Consider the following 27,974-nt stretch of genomic DNA (forward strand, 5'->3'; position numbering starts at 1 on the left):
ATGGGAGGACAAACACGCAGTTCGGGGTCCGCAGAAGCTTTAGTTTTTGTGGTTAAACGCTCGCTGCCCTTTACTCTTCACTCTTCCTGCGGATTGGGGCGGGGGTGGGGGGGTCTCACAAGGGCCGGCTTCTCTGCCCACGAGTTTTCTGTATTTCCAAAGGACGTTAATGTTGGAGTCTGTCCGGGAAAGGAGTCTACACCTGTCCAGACCGTCTAGCACAGCATCAAGGCTTTTCACGGTGGGTCACGGCTCGTCCCACGACTGTCTCCGGCTCCTCTGTCCCCTCCAGGGCCTCATCCGCCGGCCACACCAGCGCCTCTGTGCTTCTCTGCCTGTAGTGCCCTCTCCCCTCTCCCTCTCCGCCTGGTAAACCTCTCCTCGTCCTTCGACACCCGCTCGGTACCACCGCCTCGTCAAAGTTGCCCTGGACCCCAATCCCCCGAGAAGACGTGACCACGTGTCAGCTGGAAACCTCGTTCAAAACACGTGCATCGAGTTTCTGTTAGCCGGATACACATCTTCTCCTGCATTGGGCTCTGAGCTCATCGAAGGTCCTGAGTTACTAGTTTCAGGACCGGAGAAAGTCCACGTTATGGCGTGGCACTCGCTGGTGCTCGCTCCGCTTTGCCAACACCAAGTGGCTGTCTTACAAGTTCTCACTCAGTGACCTCTGATCTGGAGGTGACTTTGCTGGCAGCTGACGGTCTCAGCATAGGGACGGATTCTGACGGCACACGCAGCCTTGGTAACCTTTGATCCCATTAGGATCCTGGACTCAGTCCCACCAAATTCAACATATTTCAGACCCGTGATCTTTAAGAAGGACAAAGAATAGATTTAAATTCTCTTCAAATGGTAAAAACAAACAAACCGACCCAGCCAACACAAAAAACACTACTCTAAAAATACCCCCTTTAATTATAAATCTAGTGACTCTAACAGGGAAGTCATTTAGAAAATGATTCACATAAATATTTTGCATTAACATGAGCTTCTAAGGATAAGAACCAGTAGAAGAATGAACTCCCTTTGGGCAGCCATCTTTCCATGAACTTCCAATGTGTGCGTCCTTCAGCTGCATTGTGACCAGTAGCTGAGAACCCTGGGGTCTTCCTGATTGGAGAATGGTCGCTGCAGGAAGGACCCCGGCCCCACACCAGCAGGAGCCATTCAAATATATTCCTCAGAAAAAGATGACAACTTATAAGGTTTTGGATTTCCAGGGTCACTTGGACATAGTTGACACACAAGTAACCAATCCATCAATACCGTGGTATATCCTGGTCCTATCCAATATGATAGCCATCGGCCCCACGTGGCCATCAAGCATTTGCAATGTGGCTGTTGTGACTTAGGAACAGTATTTTTAATTTAGGTAGTAAAAATATAAATAAACACATGGGGCTGACGGCTACAGAACTTTGCAGAAGAAAAATGACTCTGTCATCACAGGAAACTCTATTAGACAGCCCTGGTCTGTTGCAGTTGATTTCCTACGAAGAACACATCGGTGCAAAGCTGAGCACACTTTACAGGAATATTTGTATGTTGGGAAGATGCTCTTTCTTGACCCAGGGAAGAGTTAGGTTTGCTTCCCCTGGGACTCGGCCCGCCGTGAGCACATACCCGTGTAGATGCCCAGCAGGGTGTAGATCAGCGTCTGCGAGGGTCGCTGGGTGCTGTTGGTGGACGCTGTGGCCATCAGACAGTCACTGGCCCCACAAGACAGGAGCTGCTCCTCTGGGATGGCCTCTGTGCAGTCGGAAGCAAAAAGATGACAGGAGAACGTGGAAAACTGATAGAACAAGGGGCATGAGGATTCGAGTGTGCGGCCAACGGGGGCCTAGACATCCCAGGGCCAAGAGTCACGATGGGTCAAAGGCACGAGACATGGGTCTGTTTGACCAAGTGCCTCCAAATACACTTCCCCCGGGCACGTGTCTGTATACATGATTTTAAGACACGCTGCACAACAGCTAGTCGTATTACTTTCCGGACATAATGAAAACATCCAACATTTCCGGACTAATCAAGAAGAAATAAGGTGCTTTAGGCTAGGTGTCAGGACCACTGCGTTTTCTTTCACACTCATCTGTAGTGGTCCCATGACCTTGGGCAGGTCGCTTTCGCCCTCTCCTGAATGCTGGTTTCCCAATCTGCTAAAAGAATAAAATGGGCACCACCAGGGGCTCCCAGACCGTGTCAGAGTCTCTGGAGGAGGCAGATGTCATGGAAGAAAGGACATCTGTCGTGATACAGATGTCATCACATGGAGCGCCGCGAGTGCCCCTTGGCTGGTGCGCTCGCCGGGCCCTTGGAATGCCTCCCTCCTCGGGGTCTGGGTCCCGGGGTCGCTTAGAGAATTAAGCTCTCTTGCCCGAATGGCTTTAAACCTGTCCACTCCATTTCCCACCAGTCATGCTGTAGAGACTGAACCTTAGTCCCAGTTTCTGTTGGATTATTGTTGACCTCGACAGCAATAATGAGTAAAAATGGGTGTCTATGACCTGCTGGTTTCCCTTCTCCATGCACTTAGCAAGTGATGGCATCACATGAGGAATAGGGGAAGGGGGATTTGGGAGTCCTCCAAAGGCAGGACTTCATAGGGGATGGCAGGATGCAGGTCCAGGACAAAGAGACAGAAATAATCCAGATAGCAGTCAGGAGTCAGGACCTCTGCCCACCCCCATCGATAAAGGTTTCCTGTAAGAATTGAAGAGATTTATTTCCCTCTGTCCTTGGTTTAAATCTTCAGACGTCAGAGGGCGCAGGCATAAAACAGATCCACACTTTACGTCCAGATGAAAACATGGGTTAAGACATCAGCCGTCAAATGTTCAAATCGGTTACTGGACAACAGGTCGTTTGTGGAGCATTTAAGACACTGGATAGTGGATCAATTCAGTGGGACAATAAATCAGTCAAGCCTGTTCTTAGTCTAAAAGGATAGTGATGACTCCAGGAACCCAAGGTCCACTGGCAGTGGCCCTCTGTTCTCCCAGGACACTGCTCTGGGGGGCTCCCCCTGCCCACGGAGGGCAGGGTCAGAATGGCCAGGGCACTTGTGGACAAGACGGACCCGCCCAGACTCCCCCAGGGAACAGATGGGGACCAGGGAAGGCTGGGCACAGGCAGTTGAGAACCACGTCTTTAGGTGATTCACCTGCTCTAGTTGTGGAATAAAGACACGTGTAAATGGGATGGGGGGCCCTCTCGGGGGTCATCACGGAGCCCCGTTTCCTTTTACCTTGTCTGGGTGTCTGGCCAAACACCAGAGATGAGATCAGGTTGCCCCACACCCCGGACGACTGGAAGATGAGAAAGAAGGTGCCGAAATACTGGTTCACCACGTCTCTGCCAACTTTCCCCGCCTTCTCTGCTTGTGTGTTTCCCATGATGGTGAGGTACGTGCCCTGAGCGGACCACAGCGGAGCTGCTCCCAGACCCAGTAGTATGGAGGTCGGAACCAAGGTGAACCTGTAAAATAAAACACAGACAGACAGTACCTTCCCCCTCCAATCTTCCCTACCTTGGCGGAGAAGGAAACTCCATGCCTAGCCTGTTGTAAGCCTTGTCATGCTTATGGATCGGCTAGACTGACGGCTTCACCACAAAACCCAGATAAAGGACCCAACTCGGTGCCTTTTCTGGTTCTGGTTAGTTTGCAAGAGACAAATTCATTGCCAGTGAGTTTTCTTTGTGTTTGCAAGCAACCACCAATGAGCTGGGATTACAAATAAGGCTGGGTGGTTTTTGAGTATTTCTAACAGCTTTACGTTTAAAACGATTTATTTATTTTTTGAAACGTCGATCGATCGACTGAGTGATTGGTTTACCTCTTCGTTGAGGACTCTGTGTGAAAACTCCATGGCAATAAGAAAAAGAAGAACGTGAAATCGCCATAATCATTATGTCCTAGATGACAACAGGTGTCCCTCCAAGGGATGTTTGATAGGTGTGTTCCCGGGAATAAGACTGTGGGGCCGGTGTCCTTGGAGCTTGGTCCCAGAGGACACCTCTCCGTCAGGGAGGAGGTAGGTCTCAGGCTGGGCCCCTGCACACTGACATGTCCACTCTCTGCGATGGGGCGAGGTCACGGTGTTGGGTCCTCGGGTCACCTTCTGCTAAGTCTCCTGAAATTCACCCTCGACGTGTTCGTCAAGGTCTAGCTCTCATCACTGGGGCCACAAAAGTGCCCCTGGTGCAGACAGGGAAACTCAAGGCCCGTGAAAGACGTGAGGGAAGGTCAGAGCTGGGAAGCAGGGGAGGAGATGGGCCCAGCAAAAGGGACAGAGACATCTTGGTGGGAAAAAAGGGGAAGAAAGCCTGTCCTGTCCCAGAAGCAGACAGGAATTTCCAGGAACGGCGCTCATTTTAAAGCGAAAGCAGCGGGGAGCCCTCAAGCGGGCTCCAGCTCAGTGCTCCTGAGCGGGAACCTGCGTCCTGAGCCAGACCCGGGCGCGAGACGTGTGGGCTGTACCAGCTGGCGTAGAAGTTGCCCAGGGAGAAGGCCACGTAGCAGCACATGGAGATGACGATGGTCCACTTGCAGCCGAACCTCTTAATCAGGAGCGGTGGGAGGAACATGGAGGACAGGAGCATCCCGCCGTACAGCGTGCTGAGCGCCGTCACCCCCAGCCCTTCCTCGCCATACAGGCTGCTCTGTGGGGACAAACCCAGCCCTGGTCAGAGGGGCCAGTGGCCAAGGGGACAGAGCTCTGGGTCACCACTAGGTCCCTGAGGCCACGAGCAACAGGCTACTCTGAGGAGTGCCCCCTCCCAGCTGACAGGTGCTCCCCTCCTGCTGGCAAGTTCTCCCCTCCCGGTTGATAGGTGCTCCCCTCAAGCTGACAGGTGCTCCCCTTCCAGTTGACAGGAGCTCCCCTCCAACTGACAGGTTCTCCCCTCCCAGATGATAGGTTCTCCCCTCCCAGCTGACAGATGCTCCCCTCCTGCTGACAAGTGCTCCCCTCCCAGAGGATAGGTGCTCCCCTCCCAGCTGACGGGTGCTCCTTTCCCAGCTGACAGGTGCTCAGGTGCTCCCCTCCTGCTGATAGTGCTCCCCTCCCAGATGACAGGTGCTCCACTCCTGCTGACAGTGCTCCCCTCCCAGCTGACAGATGCTCCCATCCTGCTGGCAAGTGCTCCCCTCCCAGTTGATAGGTGCTCCCCTCCAGCTGACAGGTGCTCCCCTCCAGCTGACAGTTTCTCCCCTCCCAGAGGATAGATGCTCCCCTCCCGGCTGACGGGTGCTCCTTTCCCAGCTGACAGGTGCTCAGGTGCTCCCCTCCTGCTGATAGTGCTCCCCTCCCAGATGATAGGTGCTCCCCTCCTGCTGGCGAGTGCTCCCCTCCCAGTTGATAGGTGCTCCTCCCCAGCTGACAGGTGAGGCCTGGGAGGAAGCACAGTCCGAACCATGAGTCAGCTGTTGCTACATCCTGGGGAGAGGGAAAGCCTGAGGCCCGGTGCTGGGGTCGCCCTGGGGCAGATGGCCACACGCCTTCTGTGAATCCGGTTTTATCTCTAGGAGAGCTTTGTATTTGTCCCCTTTAAGCTGAGGAAACAGAGTTACTGTCCTCATGGAAGAGATAAAGAAGGGGACACAGCTCGCAGACTGACACACACAGTGGGGTGCCCAGGTGATCTGGAAGCTGGTACTCGAATGCCTGGTTTCTAAACATCCCTTCCTGCCTGGTCGCCCCTGCCAGACGTGTTGTGGCGAGGGACCCTGTACCACGCGGCCAGGTACTGCTCTCTGACATTCCCTCACTGCCGGTCTGCCCACCGGAATCCCAAACCCTCGGGCTGACTTCTTACTCTGCCTTGTGTCCACCGGTCCAGGATTCCCGCTTCCTTTGCTGCCCGGCCCCCTGACGTGCTCCCACCTTCCTTGTCCTCGCTTTCCAGAGGGTGCCCGTTGTTCCAGCGCAGATCAGGGGTGTCTGAGGGCTCCTGGATAACGTCATCCACGGAGACCTGTGCTCTGATCTGCTGTTGGAATTTTGCCTGACCTCTGGCACACACCACATGCTGACCCACGATGTCACCCCAGCTGACAACGATACCTTCGAACGCAGGGAAATGTTCTGCGTTTTCCAAATCTCTCCCGATGCCTAGCCCTAAGCAGGTACTTAAACGGGTATTTGCGGATGAATTGAAATGGATGATAAAAACGGCTAGTCCCAAGAGAATTCTGAAATCTGGTTGGAAGATGGAAATTGAGCACTCTGTTCTGCCATGGAGGTTAGCTGGAAATTTCCATTTATGACTCTGGCTGCTAGGAGTGTGGAGCGAGAGAGCTGGATGAGCCTGAGGCTTTGTTTCCTTCATATGTGCGTGTTAACTCCTCCTGTACGACTGGGCTCGCCTCCTTGGGTGTGAGTGAGAGGCGCGAGGCGTCTCTCTGGGTTGGGACTTCTTCCGCCCACAGCACTGCCGCGAGCCAGCGAAGTGCATAAGGCACTTGTAATCGGATTTGACTGCAAACCACCGAAAAGGAAGACGGATGCCAGAAGCCAAAGTGGGATTTTAAAAGCAAATTTCTTTTCTACGTGAATGGCCACGTCCAAACACCTGTGTTTGCATGTGTTAGGAGAGCCAGGTGGCAAATACACGTGTGAAGATAAGTACGTGTGCATGTTGAGCTCGAATTGTGCAAGATCTGCCTGCATAACCAACTGGGACATTCACTCAGCTCATTCAACAAATAGAGTCTTAAACGCTTACCCGCAGAGGCTGTAGGCACCTGCTCTAGTGGAAAGAAAGGAAATATCAGCAGCCGCTGCCCTCCAGGAGTGCACAGTGGACAGGAGCTAAGAGGAATCATTAACGCAGCAAACAGTCTATTGCAGTGGGGAGTGAGTCCTGCAAGGGAAACTCGGGCCAGCCCCATGGGGTCAGGAAGACTTTCTAGAAGGAGTGAAGACCAAATGAGATCTGGAGGATGAGGGGGAACCTGGGGAAGGGTGGGAGGTGCCGAGGGCAGGAGATGTGGGGATGCGTTTCCACGGGCCTCATCCTGGGCGGAGAGGCAGCACGGAACATCGCACGATGGCCAGAGCCGTCAAGCTCTTCTGGGAGATGATGCTGGGCAGCCTGCCAAGACAGGTCCCAGCTCAGTACTGGGGAGTAGGATCGGATCTTTAAGCCCATAGAGAGCCTGAGAAGAGAGTTCAGCTGGAGATTAGCACGCACCGATGGCTCTCATTCACAGAACTATCCATAGTTTGCCCCCTGCGTGTCTGGCCCGTCTTGGTCAGGGGGACTCGGTCATGGAGCGGTGGCTGTGGTCCTGGCATCACGCGATCACAGGCGTCTGCCTCAGCACCTGTGAGCACCCCACCCAGACTTCGGCTCCAGGGAGCAAGGAAGGGAAAGAGGTGACATCCGAGTGGAGATGTGAAGGACTAGCCGATCAGTAGCCACAGGGGTGTGAAGGCTGTAGCTGCTGCAGGGGGAAGGCTGTGTAGACGCGTGCCTGGGTCCCGGGGTGAGTCCAGGTCAGGGCTGGGACCCTGGGGATCGGGAATGAAGCCCGCCAGTTGAAAGCCAAAGGAAATGACAGGGACAGACACGTGCTTCCAGCATCGCGGGGATGCAGTCATGCCTCAGGTCACTTCTGTCCATGTCATTGAATTCTTTTGCTTAAGCCAGTCCTGACCAATGGACACAGTTATCCCAGTTAAACCATGTTTACATATTCCGGACCAGCAAAGGAGGAGATAAGGCGGTTCGGGCTGTGACAGAGGGTGGGGGAAGTGGGTGGCGGGATGGTGCACAGAGCTGGAGGTCTGGTCCTCCGACGTCTTCCAAGGAAGAGGGCACCTCAGCAATGATCGTGGGTGCTTCTACTCCCAAGACCCCAGGCAGACTGGGGTGGGCCTGGGTGTGCGGGGGGTGGGGGCCACCTGCTCTCTCTGGGTTGTGGCCCCTGTGTTAAGTACACTTCCAAACACAAGCAACTGGTCCTCTGGGTGGCTCAGCCAGTCGAGTGTCCAACTCTTGATGTCGGCTCAGGTCATGATCTCATGATTCACGGGACTGAGTCCACATCTAGCTCTGTGCTGACAGCACAGAGCCTGCTTGGGATTCTCTCTCTCTCCCTCTCACTCCGCCCCTTCCCTGCTCCCTCTCTCTCTCTCTCTTTCCTTCTCTCCCTTAAAATAAAATAAAGAGAAGATATTTGCAAATGATGTATCGGATAAAGGGTTAATATGCAAAATCTATAAAGAACGAGTCAAACTCAACATCCAGAAAACAAATAATCCGGTGAAGAAATGGGCAGAGAAGTGAAAAGACACTTCTCCAAAGAAGACATCCAGTTGGCCGAGCGACACATGGAAAGACGCTCAACATCACTCATCGTCACGGAAATACAAATCAAAACCACGACGAGATACCACCTCACACCCGTCAGAGTGGCTAAAATTAACAACTCAGGAAACAACAGATGCTGGTGAGGATGCGGAGAAACGGGACCCCTCTTGCACTGCTGGTGGGAATGCACACTGGTGTGGCCGCTCTGGAAATCAGTGTGGAGGTTCCTCAAAACATTAAAACTAGAACTACCCCACGACCCAGCAACTGCACTACTAGGTATTTAGCCAAAAGATACAGGAGTGCTGACTCGAAGGGACACATGCACCCCAATGCTTATAGCAGCGCTATTGACAACAGCCAAAGTATGGAAAGAGCCCAAATGTCCATCAAGTGGTGAATGGATCAAGACAACATATACACAATGGAATATTACTCGGTAATCAAAAAGGATGAAATCTTGCCGTTTGCAGCAACGTGGATGGAACTGGAGTGTGTTACGCTGAGTAAAATCAGTCAGTCAGAGAAAGACAAATACCATATGATTTCACTCATATGTGGAATTTAAGAAACAAAACAGATGAACACAGGGGAAGGGAAGGAAAGACAAGATAAGAAAGAGAAGGAGGCAAACCATGAGAGACTCTTAAATACGGAGAACAAACTGAGGGTTGCTGGAGGGGAGGTGGGAGGGGCTGGGGGATGGGCATCGAGGAGGACACCTGCTGGGATGACACCTGCTGGGATGAGCACTGGGTGTTGTATGCAAGGGATGAATCGCTGGGTTCTACTCCCAAAACCAACCCTACACTGTGTATGTATGTTAACTAACTCGGATTTAAAACAAAAACGAAAACAGGTCTCCTGCGTCAGAGCCAAAAAGTCATTATGGAGCAGAAGCTGGAAAAACAAGAGAAAGGAGCTAGTTACTGAGAGAAACGGACAACAGGAAATGAGGAAGAGAAGAGAGGAAAACCATCTGACAGGTTTCTACCTCTCATGAAACCTACACGCTCCTTCCAATAAACTTTAAAAAGGAAACAACAACAACAACAGCAACAAGTAACTACCGGGGGAAGATACAGCCCATCTACTTTTAGGCAAATGTGACTCTTGTTACAGCCTTTTAGAGGCTTGAGGAGGAGAGAGTGCCATGGGGGTTGGGGTCAAAGTTATGGAGACAACTTTGTCCGAGTTCACTGTTTTGCTTAAAGAAGCTCGGAATCCAGGGTGCCTGGGTGGCTCAGTAGGTTAAGTGTCCGACTTCGGCTCAGGTCATGATCTTGCGGTTTGTGGGCTCACTCCCCGTGTTAGGCTGACAGGGGCTGGAGTCTGCTTTGGATTCTGTGTCTTCCTCTCTCTCTGCCCTTCCACTGCTCATGCTCATGCTCTGTCTCTGTCTCTCTCAAAAATAAATAAACATTAAAAAAGTTAAAAAAAAAAAAGAAGTTTGGAATCTCTATGGTCTAGCAAAATATGATAAATTCATGTTACTACCCCAACCACAAAGCCAAAGGCATGAAGGCACAGAATCCGCAATGAGTCATCCTGTGACTCTCCCTCTTTTTTTTTTTTTTTTTTTTGAGTGTTTTACTTATGTTTGAGAGAACGAGAACGAGCGGGCGAGGGGTAGAGAGAGAGGACAGAGGGTCTGAAGCGGGGTCTGAGCTGTCAGCACGGAGCCGGATGCGGGGCTCGAACTCACGAACCGTGAGATCATGACCTGAACTGACGTTGGTTGCTCAACCGACTAAGCCACCCCGCCGCTCCCGTGTGCCTCTCTCTTTTTAACTGTGTCAAAGGCAAATCACATCACGAGCCCAAGACCCACAGTCCTTGTCCAAGGGTCAAACACACACTCACTGTTGTGCAATCCTGTTGGAGAGGGTGGGGCTGCACATTTGTAAGCACATAAAAACCACTGTTGGAGAGGATTTGGGAGTGAATCGGTTAACAAGAAATCCTACATTCCTTGTCTTCTGTGACCCTGCGGATTCTTAGAGGCCAAGAGATGGACGTTCGTTCAGAAGTGTCCTCACTTACCTGCAGACTCTGCAGACCTCCGTAGGCCGTAAAGAGAAGCAGAAATCCAAATGAAACCACAAGAACATTCTTCAGGCTGCTTTCCGTCATGCTGATTAAAGACGTCAACCATCAGTGGACACGTAGGTTCGTAGTTCCCTAAAAGAAACCACGGGAAAAGCGGTCTGTACCAAGAAGTCACATTCTCTCTCTCGTCGGAGTTAGAGGCACCTAGGCCATTAAGGCTGCTGGGAGTTCATGAGCTTGGTTATCACCGACACCGTGAAACACTAGGGGTGCTGCTATGTATTCACCTTTTCTACAATCCACAGTAACGGGGCAAAAGATCGGATTTCTATCAGCTTGTACTTGAACTTTCCCCATATGAACTTCTAGCAGATACAGTCCTTAAAGTAATGATTTTCACGTTATATATATTATATAACGTAATATATGTATAATATGATTACATTATATATAGATATATGTATATAATGGTACCTTTCACATTGAAAGAAATTGTCAATGGTGCAGAATATGGATGTACTTGTCTTTTTAAAAAAATTTTTTTAATATTTGTTTATTTTTGAGACAGAGACAGAGCATGAACAGGGGAGGGTCAGAGAGAGAGAGACACAATCCGAAGCAGGTTCCAGGCTCTGAGCTGTCAGCACAGAGCCCGACGCAGGGCTCGAACTCACGGACCGTGAGATCATGACCTGAGCCGAAGTCGGACGCCCAACCGACTGAGCCACTGAGGCGCCCCTGGATGTACTTGTCTTAAAGAACAGAGTATAAATGTGAGTTTCAAGATACATAGCTCAACTTCTGAAAAATAGTTAACATGATTGTAAGATCCAAGGGCCAAAGTATTTAAAAAATTTTTTTAATGTTTATTTATTTTTTTTTTTAATTTTTTTTTCAACATTTTTAATTTATTTTTGGGACAGAGAGAGACAGAGCATGAACGGGGGAGGGGCAGAGAGAGAGGGAGACACAGAATCGGAAACAGGCTCCAGGCTCCGAGCCATCAGCCCAGAGCCCGACGCGGGGCTCGAACTCACGGACCGCGAGATCGTGACCTGGCTGAAGTCGGACGCTTAACCGACTGCGCCACCCAGGCGCCCCTAATGTTTATTTATTTTTGAAAGAGAAAGAGAGAGAGAGAGTGAGCAGGGGGAGGGGCAGAGAGAGGGAGACACAGAATCCAAAGCAGGCTCCAGACTCTGAGCTGTCAGCACAGAGCCTGACATGGGTCTTGAACACACAGACTGTGAGATCATGACCTGAGTCAAAGTCAGACGCTTAACCAACTGAGCCACCCAGGTGCCCCAATTCTATTTTTAATTTTTGAGGAACCTCCATACTGTTTTCCAGAGCAGCTACACCAGTCTGCATTCCCACCAACGCATGAGGATTCCCCTTTCTCTGAATCCTCGCCAACCCTTGTTTCCAGTGTTGTTAATTTTCACTATCCTAATGGGTGTCAGGTGATATCTCATTGCGGTTTTGATTCACATTTTCTAATGATTCAAGACGTGTGTATTTATTCACGTACCTATTGTCTTTTTGTATATCTTCTTTGGAGAAGTGGCTATCAGGTCCTTTGCCCATTTTTTAATTGGGCCGTTTATTTGTCTTTTGTCCTTTCTTGCTATTGAGTTTTGTGCATTCTTTATATATTTTGGATGTTAGCCCCTTATCAGATACATGGGTTGCAAATACTTTTCCCATTCCATTAGTCGTCTTTTCACTTTGTTGGTGGTTTCTTCAGCTGAGCAGAAGCTTTTTGTTTGATGAAGTCCCACTTGTTTATTTTTCGTTTTGTTGCCTGTGCTGTAGGTGTCGCATCCAGACATTACCACCTAGAGTCATGTCAAGGAGATTTATTGCTAAGTTTTCTTCTAGGCGTTTCATGACAGCAGGTCTTATATTTAAGTCTTTAACCATGTTGAGTTAATTCTGGGTGGAGTAAGATATGGGCCCAGTTTCATTCTTTTCCATGTGAATATCCAATTATTCTAGCACCATTTATTTTTTTTTTATTTTAAAAAAAATTTTTTTTTCAACGTTTTTTATTTATTTTTGGGACAGAGAGAGACAGAGCATGAACAGGGGAGGGGCAGAGAGAGAGGGAGACACAGAATTGGAAACAGGCTCCAGGCTCCGAGCCATCAGCCCAGAGCCCGACGCGGGGCTCGAACTCACGGACCGTGAGATCGTGACCTGGCTGAAGTCGGACGTCTAGCACCATTTATTGAGAAGACTGTCTTCTTTTCTCTGTTGAGTATTCTTGGCTCCCTTGTCAAACATTGGTTAACTGTACAATGCTTGGGTTTACTTCTGGGCTTCCATTTCTGTTCCATTGGTGTATTCACCTGTTTTTATGCCAGTACTTTACTCTTTTGATGGCTAGTGCTTCATAGTACAGCTTCCAGTCAGGGAGTGATGTTTTCTGCATTGTTCTTAGGATTTATTTGGCTATTTGGGGTCTTTTGTGGTTCCATATAAATTTTAGGAGGTTTTTTCCACCTCTGTAAAAAATGCCATTGGAATCTTGATAGGGATTGCCTTAAATCTATAGAAGGCTTATGGTAGTATTAGCATTTTAACAATATTAATTCTTCTAATCCATGAACATGGGATACTTTTCCATTTATTTGTGTCTTCTTTAATGTCTTTCATCAATGTCTTATAATTTTCAGAGTAGAGATCTTTCACCTCCTTAAATTTATTCTTAAGTGTTTTGTTTTTTATGCTATCCCACTTATAAGTGGGATAAATTTCAATTATTTCCTTTTGTGAACATTTGTTCTTGGTGTATAGAAACACTACTGATTTTCATATGCTGATTTTGTATCCTGCAACTTTACTGAATTCATTGATTAGATCTAACTGTTTTTTGGTTGAATCTTTAGGATTTTCTCTATATAAAATAATATCATTTGCAAATAGAGACAATTTTACTTCTTCCCTTTTAATTATGATCCCCTTTATTTCTTTTTCTTGCCTGATTGCTCTAGCTAGGACTTCTATATTTTGTTGAATAGAAGTGGTGAGAGCGGGCACTGTTGTCTTCTTGATCTTAGAGGAAAAGTTTTCAAACTTTCACCATTGAGCATGATGTTAGCTATGGGCTTGTTATATATGGTCTTTATGATGTTAAGATATGTTCTTTCTATACCTAGTTTGTTAAGAGTTTTTATTGAGAAAAAAATGTTGAATTTTGCCAAATGCTTTTTCTGCCTCTATTGAAATGATTATATGATTCTTTTTTAAAAAATTTTTAATGTTTTTTAAAATTTATTTTTGAAGGAGAGAGAGAGACAGAGCACGAGTTGGGGGGAGGGGCAGAGAGAGGGAGACATAGAATTTGAAGCAGGCTCCAGGCTCTGAGCTGTCAGCACAGAGCCCGACGCGGGGCTTGAACTCACAAACTGCGAAATCATGACCTGAGCCGAAGTCGGACGCTCAACCTACCGAGCCACCAAGGTGCCCCAAAATGATATGATTCTTTTCTTTCATTCTATTAATGTGATGTATCACAATGATTGATTTTTATATGTCGAATTATCCTCACATTTCAAGAGGTAAATCCCTTTTGATCATGGTGGACAGTCCTTTTAGTGTGCTGCTGAATTTGGCTTGCTAGTATTTTATTGAGAATTTTGCATCAATATTCATCAGGGATATTGACCTGTAGGCCTTTTGTTTGTTTCTTTGTTTTTCTGGAAGCATCCTTTTTGGATTTGGTATCAGGATAATGCTGACGTCATAAAATGAGTTTAGGAACATCCTCCCCTCTTCAATTTTTTGGAAGAACTTGAGAAGAATTAGTGTTAATTCTTCTTTAAATGTTTGGTAAAATTCACTGATAAAGCCAGAGGTCCTGGGCTTTTCTTCATTGGGAGATTTTTTATTACTTTGTCAATCTCCTTCCTAGAAATTTGTCTATTCATATTTTTTATTTCTTCCTTATTTAGTCTTGGTAGTTATATGTTTCTAAAAATTTTTCCATTTTTTTCTAGGTTGTCCAGTTTGTTGGCATATAGTTTCTCCTCATAGCCTCTTATGGTCCTTTGAATCTATGTGGTGTCCACTCTAAAGTTTCCTTTTTCATTTATAATTTAGTTGATTTGGGTCCCTTCTCTTTTGTTTTTGGTTAGGTAAGGATTTGTAAATTTTATCATCTCAAAGAACCAAGTCTTACTTTAGCTAATCTTTTCTATTGTTTTTCTTTCTTTATTTCATTTATTTCTGCTCTAATCTTTATTATTTCCTTTCTTCTTCTAACTTTGTGTTCACTTTTTCCTTAAGGCATAAAGTTCAGTTGTTTATTTGGGATATTTTTTGCTTCTTAATATAGGAATTTATTGCGATAAACTTCCCTCTTAGAACTGTTTTTTCTGCACCCCACAAGTTCTGATACATTATGTTTCCATTTTTGTTTTTCTCAAAAAACTTTTTTATTTCTCCTTTAATTTCTTCTTTGATCCATTAGTTGTTCAGGGGAGTGTTGTTTAATTTTCATGTGTTTATAAATTTTCCAGTTTTCCTTCTGTTATTGATTTCTGGGTTCATGACATTGTGGTCAGAGAAGATACCTGATATAATTTCAATCATTTAGAATTTGCTAAGACTTGTTTCATGGTCTAACATATAGTTTATTCTAAAAATGGCCCACTTGTACCTGAAATGAATGTGTATTACAATGCTCTGTACATGTCTATTAGGGCCATTTGGTCTACAGTGTTGTTCAAATCTGTTGTTTCCATATTGATTCTCTGCATGATCTCTCCACTGTTGAGAATGGGGTAGTAAAGTCCTTAACTATTATTGTATTCTTACTGATTTATTCTTTTACCTCTGCTAGCTTTTCCTGTACATATTTAGGGATCCAATGTTGAGTACAGAAATATTTATAATTGTTATATCTTTTTGATGTATTGACCCTTTTATCATCATTTAATAATCTTCTTTGTCTCTTTGTTACCGTTTTTAGTTTAAAGTCTGTTTCGTCCAGCGTAGATATATCTACCCCTGCTTTGTTGTTGTTACCATTTGCTTGAAATGTCTTTTCCATTCCTTCACCCTCAGTCTGTGAGTGTCTTTAAGGCTAGCATGAGCCCCTTCTAGACAGCACATTGTTTGATCTTGGTTGTTTATCCATTCAGCTGTTCTATGTCTTTTAATTGGAGAATTCAATCCCTTCATGTTTAAAATAATTATTGATAGGTAAGGACTTACTATTGCCATTTTGTTGTTTCCTGTTTTTCTGTTTTTATTTTTATTTTTGTTTATTTATTTTTTTGTCTTTGCTGACAATTTAATTACAGTTTGTCTCAGTGTATCCCTAATTGGGCTCAACCTATTTGGACCTCATGGATCTGGATGTCCATTTCTCTCCCCAGGTTTGGGGAGTTCTCAGTCATTGTTACTTTCAATATACTTTCTGTTCCTTTCTCCTTCTCTTCTCCTTCTGGAATTTCCATAATGTGAGTATTGTTTCTTTTTATCGTGTCGTATAATTCCCATAGGCTTTCTTCACTCTTTTTCATTCTTTTGTCTCTTTGCTCCTCTGACTGAATAATTTCCATTGTCCTGTCCTCCAGGTCACTGATTCTTTATTCTGCGTGGCTGAGTCTACTCTTAAAAACTTCTCTTCTGTTGAATTCTTCAGCTCAGTTATTGAATTTTTCAACTCCAGGATTTCATTTGTTTGCTTCGATGGTCGCTATCCCTTGTTGAACTTCTTATTTTGTTCGTGCATTGTTTTCCTAATTTTGTTTAGTTGTCTGTCTGTGTTCTTGCACTTCACTAAACTTCCTTAACAGGATTATTCTGAAATGTCTGTCTGATGGTTCATAGATCTCCATTTCTTTAGAGTCAGTGATTGGAGCTTTATTGGTTTCCTTTGGTAGTGTCGTACTTAACCTGATTTTTCATGATCCTTGATTCACTGCAGTGGTATCTGTGCATTTGAGTAACTGAGCTCTTCTAGATGTTCCAGATTTGCTTTGGCAGGGAGAGTTCTTCACCAGTCAGTTCAGTTTGAGTTTCTGGGTGTGTCTGCTGGTAACGTCCTTGGGCAGATGGGCCCTACTATTACGGTCTATTTTTGGCAAGACAGGTTTTCCAGCTCTGTGGTTGGGAATTGGGGTTGTGCTACTGGCTGAGAACTGTTGAATAGGGTTGCTGGTTTGTTTCCCTACCCAAGTGAGGCTGTAGGATGGGCTCCATGTCTGGCTGGACTCTCTGGTCAGATTTACCAGCTGGCCAGGGCTGGGTAATATTCAGTACTAGCCGGGGCTGTGAATTAGCCTCCCTGCCTTGGCAGGGCTGCAGGACCAGGACCTGTACAGCTCATGGTCTGGGGACCTGAATCAGGCCAGAATTCTCTGGTCAGGTGAGGCCACTGGTTAGCTCTGCAGATGGGCGAAGTCACAGGCTGGACTCTCGGTTCAAGTGCCGCTGTACGTAGGACTACTGAGTGGGCTATTCAGCTTCTCACGTGCTTTGGTTAGGTTCCCTGGCCTGACAGGCTGAAAGCTGTCTTCAGTGATGAGCGGGGCTGTGAATTAGATGGGCAGGGATGCCCAGGAACAACAGGGGAAACAGTTCTAAAGCTGGTAGAGTTCTTTGTCTCTTAACTCAAGCCAACCCGTACCCCAAGCTCCCTGGAAGAACAGGGCCCCTAGCTTTGCTCTGCGAACTATCGCCTCTGTCTGCCCCTCTCTCTGCTCTAGCACTGCTGGGTCACATGGCTTCCAGCCGTTGTCACCAACCCTTCTGTCTATACGGGGCTGGAAGACACTCTGCACCGCGGATGGGGCTGTGTCTCAGCCCCTGCGCCCGGACGGGAAGAGGAAAAGACATTCCAGGTTTCTCTCGGTTTCCCAAACAAGCTGTCTGGTTTGGAGGGGCTGGGACTCGGCTGTGCATTAATTTCCCTGCCGTGTGCCACACGGGAAGCCCCCACATTCAGTGCTGGCTTTTTCTGGGGGCCGTCAGCTCTGCCCGCCCGCCTCTGGGCTCCAGCAGCACTGGGTGCACGGCTTCCAGGACTGGTTGCCAGCCCTTCTGCTCAAACGGGGCTAGAAGGCAGCCTCCACGGTGAGCGGGGCTGTGACTCAGCACCTTCCCTGGGCACGGGCGAACTGGGCTCCAGGGCTGGCAGGATCCTCGTCTGAGGGTCCGAATCAGGCAGGTCTGCACCCCATCCCGTTCCCCGGGCAGACCGCGCCCCTAACTTCTGCAGTTTTGCTGTGGAACAAAACCTCTCACTGGTTTCCCTGCTTGGGCACCGCAAGCATGAACTTGGTCTGCCAAGATCCAAGTGCCGTTGCAAGCCCCGCCCCCCTCCTCCCTGACAGTCACATTCCCAGTGGTCGAGCCCTGCACATTCCCCTGCATTCCCCATGGTATGAAATCAGATTAGGGGCTCCCACAAAATGACTCACGTGCCGGGCAGCCTAGCTGTGAGCCCAGGTTCCCTCTTCCCACTGGAGGAAGCAGAGGCTCGGGAGAGACCTGTCCGCATGGCGCTGTGCTGGCCTGGGGGAGGGGCAGAGTGGCCAGCGTGTGGCCGTGTGGTCGTTTCGCTTACCCTGTTGCTGTGGGATGGCCTGGTCTCTGAGGTGCAGGCGGTGCCTCGGCCCCACTCCCCTGTTCCGGGATTCTCTCACTGGTGTTGTTCTTCAATAGTCGTGAGTGGCTCTCGGGAGAGGGAGCGAAGTCAGGGACAAGCTATGTTGCCATCCTAGTGACGACATCCAGAATATCTCCTAAGGGAGGTCCACTAGGACCGTGCCCAGGCCGTGCCTGTGATGAGGACAAGTTTAGAGGAGGCCCCAGCCTCAGAAGTATGTGCTCCCTAATTTACACACTCCTGCAGGGACGAGCGTGGGAAATTCCAGAAACCCGAAAGCTGTCTTGACTTGTCAGCCAGTTTCAACATTATTAGCAAAAAGCATAACTGGAACTGTGAACCTGGGCCCCGGGGTGAGCCTCAAATGGCTGACGCCTTCGGGTGTCAAAAATACCCATAACCACCTTTTTCTTTAAAATTAACAGGGGCACCCGGGGGGCTCAGTCGGATGAGTGTCCGACTTCGGCTCAGGTCATGATCTTGCGGTTCATGAGTTCGAGCCCCGCGTCGGGCTCTGTGCCGACAGCTCGGAGCCTGGAGCCTGCCGCGGATTCTGTGTCTCCCTCTCTCTCAAAAATAAATAAACATTAAAAAAAAAAATAAAATTAACATCAGCACCTTATCACTTGGAGGAGAAAAAGATGGTTTTGTAGATCTGCTTGAATCCTCAGGATCGCTCACTGGATATTAAGGTGAAAGACTCAGTGCCTGGCACACCGCTGAGACAAAGAATGTTCTAGAGACTCATGGGGTCTGACAGGCAGGAGATTTTCCCAGCCACTAGGTGCCACTGTTGGGCTAACGCTGAGCTCCCCTAATGTTCTCAGGGGGCGTCCTAGAAGGTCACACTTGAAATCAGCAAACTTCCAGCTAAGAAGCTAAAGACAGCCTTAATTCTCGGAAGTCTAATCAGGGATCGGCTCTTTTAAAGAAATTACTTCTGGAAGCAAATTAATATCAATTTTCTTGACATTTAAACCTGATGCCTTTGTTGATAAAAGCAGCACCATACAAATTCAAATTTGTCGTCATCATTACTTACACTTTCATCTAATAAAGATGAAAAATGTGTATGTAAGGACAGGAGCAAATTATTGCTTGAAGTTCGGAATTCTTATACTTCGGAAACAAATGTATTTGGTGGCTCCTTTTTTTTTCCTGGAAGAGCAATTTATACTCTCTGATCTCTGGCTCCAGAAAGCATTCTCTTCATCTCCTAGCCAGGGTTTCAAAGCATCTGAAGCCTCGAAGGGGCAGGCTGGCCGGTGGGTGAGGCGGGTGCCTGTGAGGAGCACGCTGGTCGGCGGTCCTCTGGAGCGGGCTGGGGTCCTCCTGGGTCCTGTCCTCCCTCGGCTGAGGCCCCTCCTGCTCCTCATCGCTTACCAGAGAGCGGAGACCCTGCTCAGGACAAAGTCAGCAGAAGCAGGGCCCGGAGAAGGACCTGAAATATCCGTAACTGTGTTCATGCTCACGGTGTTCCCTCGGAGCCGTGCTGCGATTCTGGGTCCTCCCCGCCCCCGGGGTCCCTCGCGCTCATTCCTCCTGAGCCTCAGAGGCCTGACCACGCAGCCCGCATCTTCCACAGGAATCCGCAGAGCCCCTGAGCCGCGGCTTCTGGAAAGGCTAAGCAGCGTCATCTTGTCCCAGAGAGAAAGGCTGGCGGGCCACGCTTAGCGCTCGTGTGTGCGCCCGCCAGCGTCGCGACGCGGAACGAACCTGAGAGGGGAAACGCCCCACGCCGTCCTCTTGTATCTGGACATATACTTTTAAAGATTGTGTTTAATGTTTCGTTTTAATTGAAGGAGAGAGAGACAGAGAGACAGAGCGCGAGCGGGGGAGGGACAGAGAGAGACGGAGACACAGAATCCGAAGCAGGCTCCGGGCTCCGAGCTGTCAACGCAGAGCCCGACGCGGGGCTCGAACCCACGGACCGTGAGATCGTGACCCGAGCTGAGGTCGGACGCCAAACCGACTGAGACCCCAGGCGCCCCACACTCTGGTATTTGGGAGGGGAAGGGAGGCGCCGGGTTTAGCCCACACGCGTGCGTGCACATGCAGCCACGCCCCTTTTGCTTTTCACGTGCACGCTCCCTTTCCCTCCGACGGGCCTTCTGCTGCCCGAGCCCCAGCACCAACTTCTGCAGTCGTTCAAGCTACCTGCCGGGCCTGCCCTGCGTCGGATACGCCCGTGGCACCCAGAATCGTATCTGGACACTGACGGAACACAAGGGCTTTGTTTGCAACGAAGCAAACAGAGAAATCAAACACGTTCAGGTGGGGGTACAGACCGTCCCCCAGTAGAGCAGGTCACATGAAGGATCGTATGCGGAGGGCGATCACACTCAGCCCCCACCCCCATCTCCACGAGGGTGACAGAGCGGCTGCCCGGCTCCACCGATGCCCACCCAGAGGGGTTTTCCCCCACCGAGAGTTCCAGCCCCACGTCTTGTGAGCCCAGCAGAGCCCGAGACCTTCTGCTTGAACGGGGTCCCGGGCAGCCCTGTGAGTAGCTAAGAAAGCTGGGACAGTCCAGGGCCAAATATACCTTCGCCCGCGATCCCCGGGCGAGCGGCAGAGTGGTGGTCATGCTGGAATGTTCTGGGTAGTTTTCAATCCATTATTTTGTCTGCACAGGCAAAGCTTCGGGGATGTAAAACTACTTTGGTAAATCTCCAAGGATAATTTTGTGCCTTTGATCCCACAACACGCAAACGTCCATAAAGTTTGAATTATGTCCCCAAAGTCAGCAACATCACACGTGTGGATTTTACCTAGTTCTGTGCCTCCTTCGCTCCCGTCATTATCGTGGCACACGGCGTCCTGAATCGTGGAGAACGCTGGATGTTTTCCTGGTTTGCCTTTGGTCGCAAGGAGCTCAAACGACTCTATTCAGTAGTACCTCGGGAAATCCTTGCGTAAGACCTGTTTTCGCTTCGGCAAGTCGCAGGACCTGTTTGCAAATTGCAGATCATCCAGCGGCTGCTTATCTGGGAACTGCTCAGCTCTCTGGGAAAGATTTGCCGGCAAGGTGTGGAAAGGCAGACCGGATGAGAGCGTGGTGTGGCCGAGAACATTTTATAAACCCTTCTACTGAACATTTTTGTTTGGTTTTTGAACAAAAGTAGCACGAGCCCGTTTTAATGGAAAAAGTCATCTCCATGGGGCCCAGAAACAAAACAAATGAGCGGATAAAGAAGAAAGAGACGAATCAAAACACAGACTCTTGAGCACAGAGGACACCCTGGTCCCCGGAGGGGAGGGGTGGGGGAAGGGATCAGCGGTTTGGCGTGTGATGTGGCGATGAGGACTGTGTGGTGTGTGGATGTCGAATCACTCTCTTGTACACCTGGATCTAATATAACACGGTGTGTTGACTATATTTCGATGAAAAATGAAGACATTTCATAAGAAAAAAGAAAACTCTCGGACACATGTGCATATGCGTACGTGAGTACCAATATACACACAGGTGCACGCGTTGCACACCCGCATACAATGAGCCTACAAGCAGACTCAGGCCAAACCCTTCTCTGCACAGCACAAGTGTGGGCGCAGGGGGCGAACGTGCCCTCTGTCCCATGCACCTGTATACCGTTCCCCCATTTTTAGGAAAACCATTTAATTTGAAAAAGCATAAAGATTTTTACTTCGTTATTACTTTTTTTAGAGAAAGGGAACGAGGGTGTGCGAGCGGGGGGGGGGTGCAGAGAGCGACTCTCAAGCAGGCTCCGCGCCCAGCACAGAGCCTGACGCGGGGCTCGACCCCATGAACTGTGGGATCATAACCTGAGCTGAAATCGAGAGTCAGGCGTTGGGCTGACTGAGCCACCCAGGCCCCCCGAGAGTAAACATTTTTAAAGGAAACTATATTTATAGAAAGGGTTTTGTGACAAAGAACTCTGAACATTAAACTGAAACTCAGAATTATTTCTAGGCCTCTGACTTCATCAGTACCCTCTCTGAGGCGTTCTCCCGCCTCCCCGGCCCCCGAAGCCAATGCAAACAGGCGTCCAAGTAGCTGCCGCCAGAAACCCCTAGCCCTGCTCACAGCTTCCTGTGCTTCCAGACGGAGCCTCACCACCACCCCCAGCTCCTGCACGAGGCGCGGGCGTCCCTCGGAAGCGTGGCAGAACCCCACTGCCACCCTGCTGCCCGTGACCGCTTCGTCCCCACCTGCTTCCACACGGGGTCAGCAGCTCCTCGAGGCCCGGCCTGTCTGGGACGAGCCGGAGAGAAGCAGGATGTGCGCTTGAGCCCCTGGAGGCGGCCTGGCCGACAGCTGTGCACACGGCTCCCTGCGGACATTCCCTCCAGGGCCGCGGGGACACGTGCGGTGCTGCGGCCTGAGACCCCTGGCTAGGCCCGCTCGCCGTGGTGGCCACACGCTGGACGCTGCCCTCTGCCCCCGAGGATCAGCTGTCCCCCGCCTCCCCCGCCCCGTCTGGGAGGCAGCCACGCACCTGCTGCTGCCACTCAGTCAGGAAGCTTTCCCCGCGCCTCCACGACTGTGGCGGGGCCGTGGGACCAGAGGCCGTGACACGGTGGGGAGGCACAGAGAAATCAGGCTGATGACGTGTCCGGGAACCGGGGGATCGTGACTCACAAGTGAGCAAGGGCTCTGCGCTCACAGCGCACGGCCTGCGGGGCAACTCGGCCCTTGGGGGCCAGGGTCCCGCCACCGGGGCCCCGTGTGCCGCGTTCCCAAGGCAGGGCGCCCAGCTGGTGTGAACCTGGAGCCTTCCACACAGATGTCTCCCTGAGGGTCCTTCACCAGCCGGGAGTCAGCAGCGCACCTGCTGTGTCGGCCGACCTCCCGAACCCCACGCGGGCCTGCCCCTCACCTCGCGACCGGATTTCCTCGGGAAAACGGGCTGTGCGTGGGTTCTGCGAGCCAAGTCGCGTCTTTCCAAGTCATCGCTGATAGTCTGTGTTTTCACACGGCCCCTGCTGTAGGAGTTTTCCCAGCTGAAGGCAGCTGAGAAAAGGCGGACACAGAGAAACCCGCTGCCTTCCCCCGACCAGGAAGGGCAAGGTGATTCTTAATCACGAGAGGAGCCTAGACTCAGCGCAGAGTTGGCACCGGAGGACCCGGATCTCAGACCCTGTGTAGACAGCCCCATCTTCCCTCCTCTCCCCGTGTATTCGCCAGCGTGGAACCCTCAGGCCCCTTCCCTCTCTTGTCCCTTGTCTACAAACGCACTGTTCCTCGGCAGAGATGTCGCTGAAGCCAGGTTCCAACCACCCCCCTGTGTTACTGGTCCCGAGCCCCCCCACGTGCTTGCTGGGCTTCTGTGGTTTCTCTCCTGCTCATCTGTCTTCCTCAGCAACGACCGTATGACGGCAGAGAGCCTGTGATGCCGGGGGGCAGGCAGTGGCCACCAGGTGTCAGGAAAGTCCACGTCTGGGGCACCACTTGCCAGATACGGCTCTGCGTTTTGGGGGCAGCCTTGAGAATCATCTGGAAAATGGAAGATCAGACTGTCATAAACAGATGGACAGACAGAAAGTCCACGGAGCCCCACGTCCCTGAAGCAGCCAGCCGCCTCCACAGTGACCGAGCCTTCCAGATTCTTCCAGGGCCTGCGGCTGTCCCAGGGTCCGGGGAGGAGGCAGCATGACGGGCTGACCCGGCCTAACGGCGACCCCCCGAGACTGGGGGTTTAGCAGGGCAACCACGTGACTGGGCACAACACAGATTCACAAGACCCAATGTTTACGGACGGTATTAGCCCTGGAGAAGCTTCTCACGGGTCATGAGGGCTGCATTTCATGTATCTATTTTTTCATTTACATCTAGATTAGTTAGCATCTAGTGCAACAATGATTTCTGGAGTAGATTCCTTAGGGCCCCTTCCCCATTTAGCCCATCTCCCCTCCCACACCCCCTCCAGCAACCCTCTGTTCTCTGTATTTAAGAGTCTTTTGTGTTTTGTCCCCCTCCCTGTTTTTATATTATTTTTGTTTCCCTCCCCTTATGTTCATCTGTTTTGTCTCTTAAAGCCCTCAAATGAGTGAAGTCATCTGATTTTTGTTTTCTCTGACTAATTTCACTTAGCATCATACCCTCCAGTTCCATCCACGTAGTTGCCAAAGGCAAAATTTCATTGTTTTTGATTGCTGGGTAGTAACTCCATTGTATGTATAGACCACACCTTCTTTATCCATTCAACCATCGAGGGACATTTGGGCTCTTTCCATACTTTGGCTCCTGTCGACAGCGCTGCTAAAAACACGGGGGTGCATGTGGAGGGCGGCATTTTCTTACGTCCCTAGTGTGTGCACGCAGCCGTTCCACCACCGGTTTTGCTAGAGGAGAGGAAACAAAACAGAGCAAGGCTGAGAAGGTGCCGGAAGGTGCCCACCCAGCTGCCGCTGAAGTCTGGGTTTCAACCTTCCCCTAGTGGATGCAGATCCGTGAGACAGCGGCGTTTGGGGACAAGAGGAACCGTCCCACCGAGGCCGTGCTACAGGAGGCGACAGGAAACGGCGCTCCCATGCCGACCTGTGCTCCATGTGTGAGTGAGAGACAAGGGCCCCGGGGAAGGGGTGGATAGGAGGAGCAGAAGGGCGTGAACTGGTCCTGTGGCCAGGCCGGGGATGGACACGAGGTCACTGCACACAAGGACATGACCCTGGACCAGTGTGAACAAGGACACGAGGTCACTGCACCTGGAATCTTTCTCTGATGCCCAAAGGGTCAGCAGTGACGGGAATCAAATCCTGGACCCCGGAGCGCACAAACCACGGGGAGGAAAGGAGACGACACACAGACACAGGTGCACACACAGACATGCACACATAGACACAGAGACGCACACACCGCATGCACACACATAGACACACGTAGATGCACACACAGACGCACACACCACATGCACGTGCATGCACACACATAGGCACACACATAGACGCACACACAGACACAGACACGCACAGACAACCCATGTGATGACGGAGACCGTGACCAGGGAGACGCGTGTGCGGACCAAGCACCGCCAAGGAGGGCAGCCCCACCAGAGGCCGAGAGAAAGGCCCGGAACAGACGGCTCCTCCAGGGCCTTTGCAGGTTCCCAGCTGACCCTTGCTCAGATTTCAGCCTCCAGAGCTGGGAGACGATAGGCCACCCCGCTTGTTGGACTTGGCCGCTGGCCCCGGGAAGGTTTCCGAGCCACGCCTGGGCCGCCACGTGAGCGGAGGCTTGCCCTGCAGGAACGGAGGATGGCGGCCCCCGAGATGTGTCCCCACGCCGGCAGCATCGTGTCCCCTGGGAACCAAAGCTCGGGTGGGGCGCCCCGGGTGACTCGGGTGCGGCCGAGCGTGGGAATGCGGGCGGGAAGGACGCCCGCACAGCGGAGCCGTGGGCAGGGTCCGCTTGTGGCGCCACGCTGACGCTTAAGCGTGAGGGCTGTGGATTCTCCCCCAGCGTGTTAGCACCTCCTGCGACGGACCGACGGTCTGCAGGCTGGCTGCAGGCTCAAGTGACAGTGCGCGCTGTGCGGGGACGGCCGCTCCCCCCCCCCCCCCCCCCCCCCGTCTTCACCGCTGGCTCCGTCTCTCCAGCCCACCACCTCTCAGCTTCTTGATATCCTTGCCGACTCTTGAAGGGGTTCAGAACACGCCTTAACTATGCCCCTAACTATGCCGACTGTTCCGCTCGAGGGAAGCAGCAGGTGCAGGGGGGGCTCCCTGCCCTCCCTCGTCCTGGCTAAACGCAAGAGGTGAGATTTCCTGGACCCTCCCCCACCAGGAAGAGGACATCCTGGTCCAGGAGGCGGCAACTGCCGACGGTAATCCCGACACGAAATGCACCTGGACGAACGGACCTGCTAAAACAACCCATCCGCTGTCGCTGTCGCTGTCGCCCGCCTCCCCGGCGCCCTGCCCCCCCCCCCCCCCGGCCAGAGCGGACCCCGCGTGAGCCCACGGCTCCGCGTTCCTGCGCAGGACGGCGCGCGTGCCCTGGTGTGCACAAGCCGGTGCCCGTGCGCTCCTTCAGGGCTTCGTGTCCCTTTCTGCAGGCTCCCATGCACGCAGACCGACTACACGCGCCCGCTTTCCCGCTGCTGGCTGCTCGCGTCTGCTCTCAGGCGGAGTCTGGCCGCCGCGCCGGAGGGGACGGGAGCCGGTCTCCCAGCTCGGCCAGCGCACCCTCCGGACACCGGGTGGGGGGGGGGTCCCCTTCGCAAGACCCAGCTTACGGAGGGAGATCCTCGCCTCAGCCCGTGCACGCCGTCTCATCGCATCCGGGGCGTTCGGAGTTCATGTCTATTCGAGAGAAGGGGCGGATCCCAGCTGGCAGCGGGTGTGGACCCCACACCCAGGAGAGGAGGCGTTCGGGGCGAGGGTGACCACAACGATGTGACATACGGCACAGAGCCAGTGCATAGTGAGGGAGTCGTGGGAGACGCACACGTGTGTGCATGATGCACACGCGGCGTGTGTGTGTGCGATGGAGACGTGCTATGCGTCTGTGACGTACGTGCGGTGCCCGTACGCGTGATGTATATGTGGTAATAAGCGTACGTGTATGTGACGTGTACGTGGTATAAATGTGTGTGTGACGCCTACGTAGCGAATAAGCGCGTGTGTGACGTTGTGCGTAAGCACGCGTGTGACGTACATCCCACAGAAGCGTGCGTGTGACGTCCACGCAGCGTGTGCGATGTTCAGACGGTGTGGGCGCGAACCCGTGTGCATCTTCAGGGGTGCGCTCTGCATCTGAGCCCGGGCACTTGGCTGTGCCTGGTGGTTCTCCTTGGAAGGGCTTCCTCCACTGGCCTGTCCCCGAGTCCCCCTCGCGTGCAGCGGGGCACCTGCCGGCACCCACCTCAAAGGGGCCTCCGGGCTTCCAGACGCTCTGACCCTGAGCGAGTGTCCGTACTTCCTCCGTCAGGCGGGGACCTGGTCGGGGGGGGGGGGGGGGGGTACCGTGCGGCCACCCCACCAGAAGGGAGGAAGTCGTGCCGCCGTCGCAGGGACGAGCCTGGGGGCGTCGTGGCAGGTGGGAAAGCTCCGCACAGACAGACGGACACGCACGCTCCCCCGCCTGTGGGATGGAAATGGGCTGACGGCCCCAGGCAGTGCAACGGTGCCTGCCCGCCCTGGGGCTGGGGTCCCGACTCCCAGGTGAAGGACGAGTAAGTTCTGGGGGCCGGTGGTGTGGCACGCCGAGTGCCGTTCACAGTATTGTGAACTTGAACGTGCCCGGAGACCAGATCCTCAGTAAGTGTGTCAGATGGATGTGTTCATCGCCTCGGTCGCGGGAGCCGTGGCCCAGGCACCCCTGGGTCAGAACGTCACGCCTTACGCGGACAGGTTTCGCTTGTCCATTGTTCCTGCGTAAAGCCCGGCCACAGTAAGTTAGTTTTTAAAACGCGGGGTCCCCGGGGCCGCACTCTCTTCCCCCGGGGGCCCGCGCTCAGCGTGTCCTGCCTGAATGCGAGCTCGGCGGGGCTGCGTCGTTACGAGCTGTTGCGGTGGGATTTCAGTCTGGCTCCCACTGGGGCAGCTCGTCCCCCCGGTAACGGTGGGACCCAGGCTCTTCCATCAGTTGGTGGAGGTTTGTCGACAGACCAGCGTGTCCGGGTGCGAGGTGAGATATTACCGCAAAGGACGGAGGGCAGGGCACGGCCACGGGCAGGTGCGACGATTTTCCTCTCACACACGTGACCCAACGCAGGGGTGGACGAGGCTCCGAGAAAGGCCGCTGAGGTCATGGGACAGGTGGAGAGGCCGCCCGAAGAGGAGGGAAGCAAACATTTATCAGGCGCCTACGAGGCCAGACGTTGGCCAAGGAGCACCCGGAGGTTCATGTCCTGTGATCTTGGCTGGGACGCAGCAGGGAGTCGCTGCCCCTCCCCGTCGTGCGGAGGGGAAACGGAAGCCTTGGAGAGGGCGCGACAGCCCGTGTTTGGAGCCGGACTCCCTCCCCCGACGCGGAGACTCTCCATTCTCAGTGCTCGTCCAAGAAAGTTCGGTTTTGCTT

General features: G+C 51.7%; 1 protein-coding gene across 3 annotated transcripts in view; it reads right to left on the reverse strand.

Annotated features, from left to right (window-relative positions):
* The window catches only part of UNC93A (unc-93 homolog A), a 41,350-nt gene extending 14,956 nt beyond the window's left edge, over nt 1-26,394 (reverse strand). The window contains exons 1-5 of one of the 3 annotated variants that reach the window (XM_058735903.1): nt 26,188-26,394; nt 10,363-10,500; nt 4,484-4,665; nt 3,251-3,480; nt 1,630-1,755 (exon numbers count right to left, since the gene is read on the reverse strand). In XM_058735903.1, the coding sequence (XP_058591886.1) occupies nt 1,630-1,755; nt 3,251-3,480; nt 4,484-4,665; nt 10,363-10,452 (628 nt within the window). In that variant the 5' untranslated portion in view covers nt 10,453-10,500; nt 26,188-26,394. Of the gene's footprint in view, nt 1-1,629; nt 1,756-3,250; nt 3,481-4,483; nt 4,666-10,362; nt 10,501-17,947; nt 18,179-22,162; nt 22,296-26,187 lie in introns of those variants that run through there. The other 2 variants (XM_058735904.1, XM_058735902.1) reach the window with 2 other exon arrangements.
* Between the last annotated feature and the right edge of the window lie 1,580 nt (nt 26,395-27,974).

Source organism: Neofelis nebulosa, chromosome 6 (assembly GCF_028018385.1).
Source record: "Neofelis nebulosa isolate mNeoNeb1 chromosome 6, mNeoNeb1.pri, whole genome shotgun sequence".
Classification (NCBI taxonomy): domain Eukaryota; kingdom Metazoa; phylum Chordata; class Mammalia; order Carnivora; family Felidae; genus Neofelis; species Neofelis nebulosa.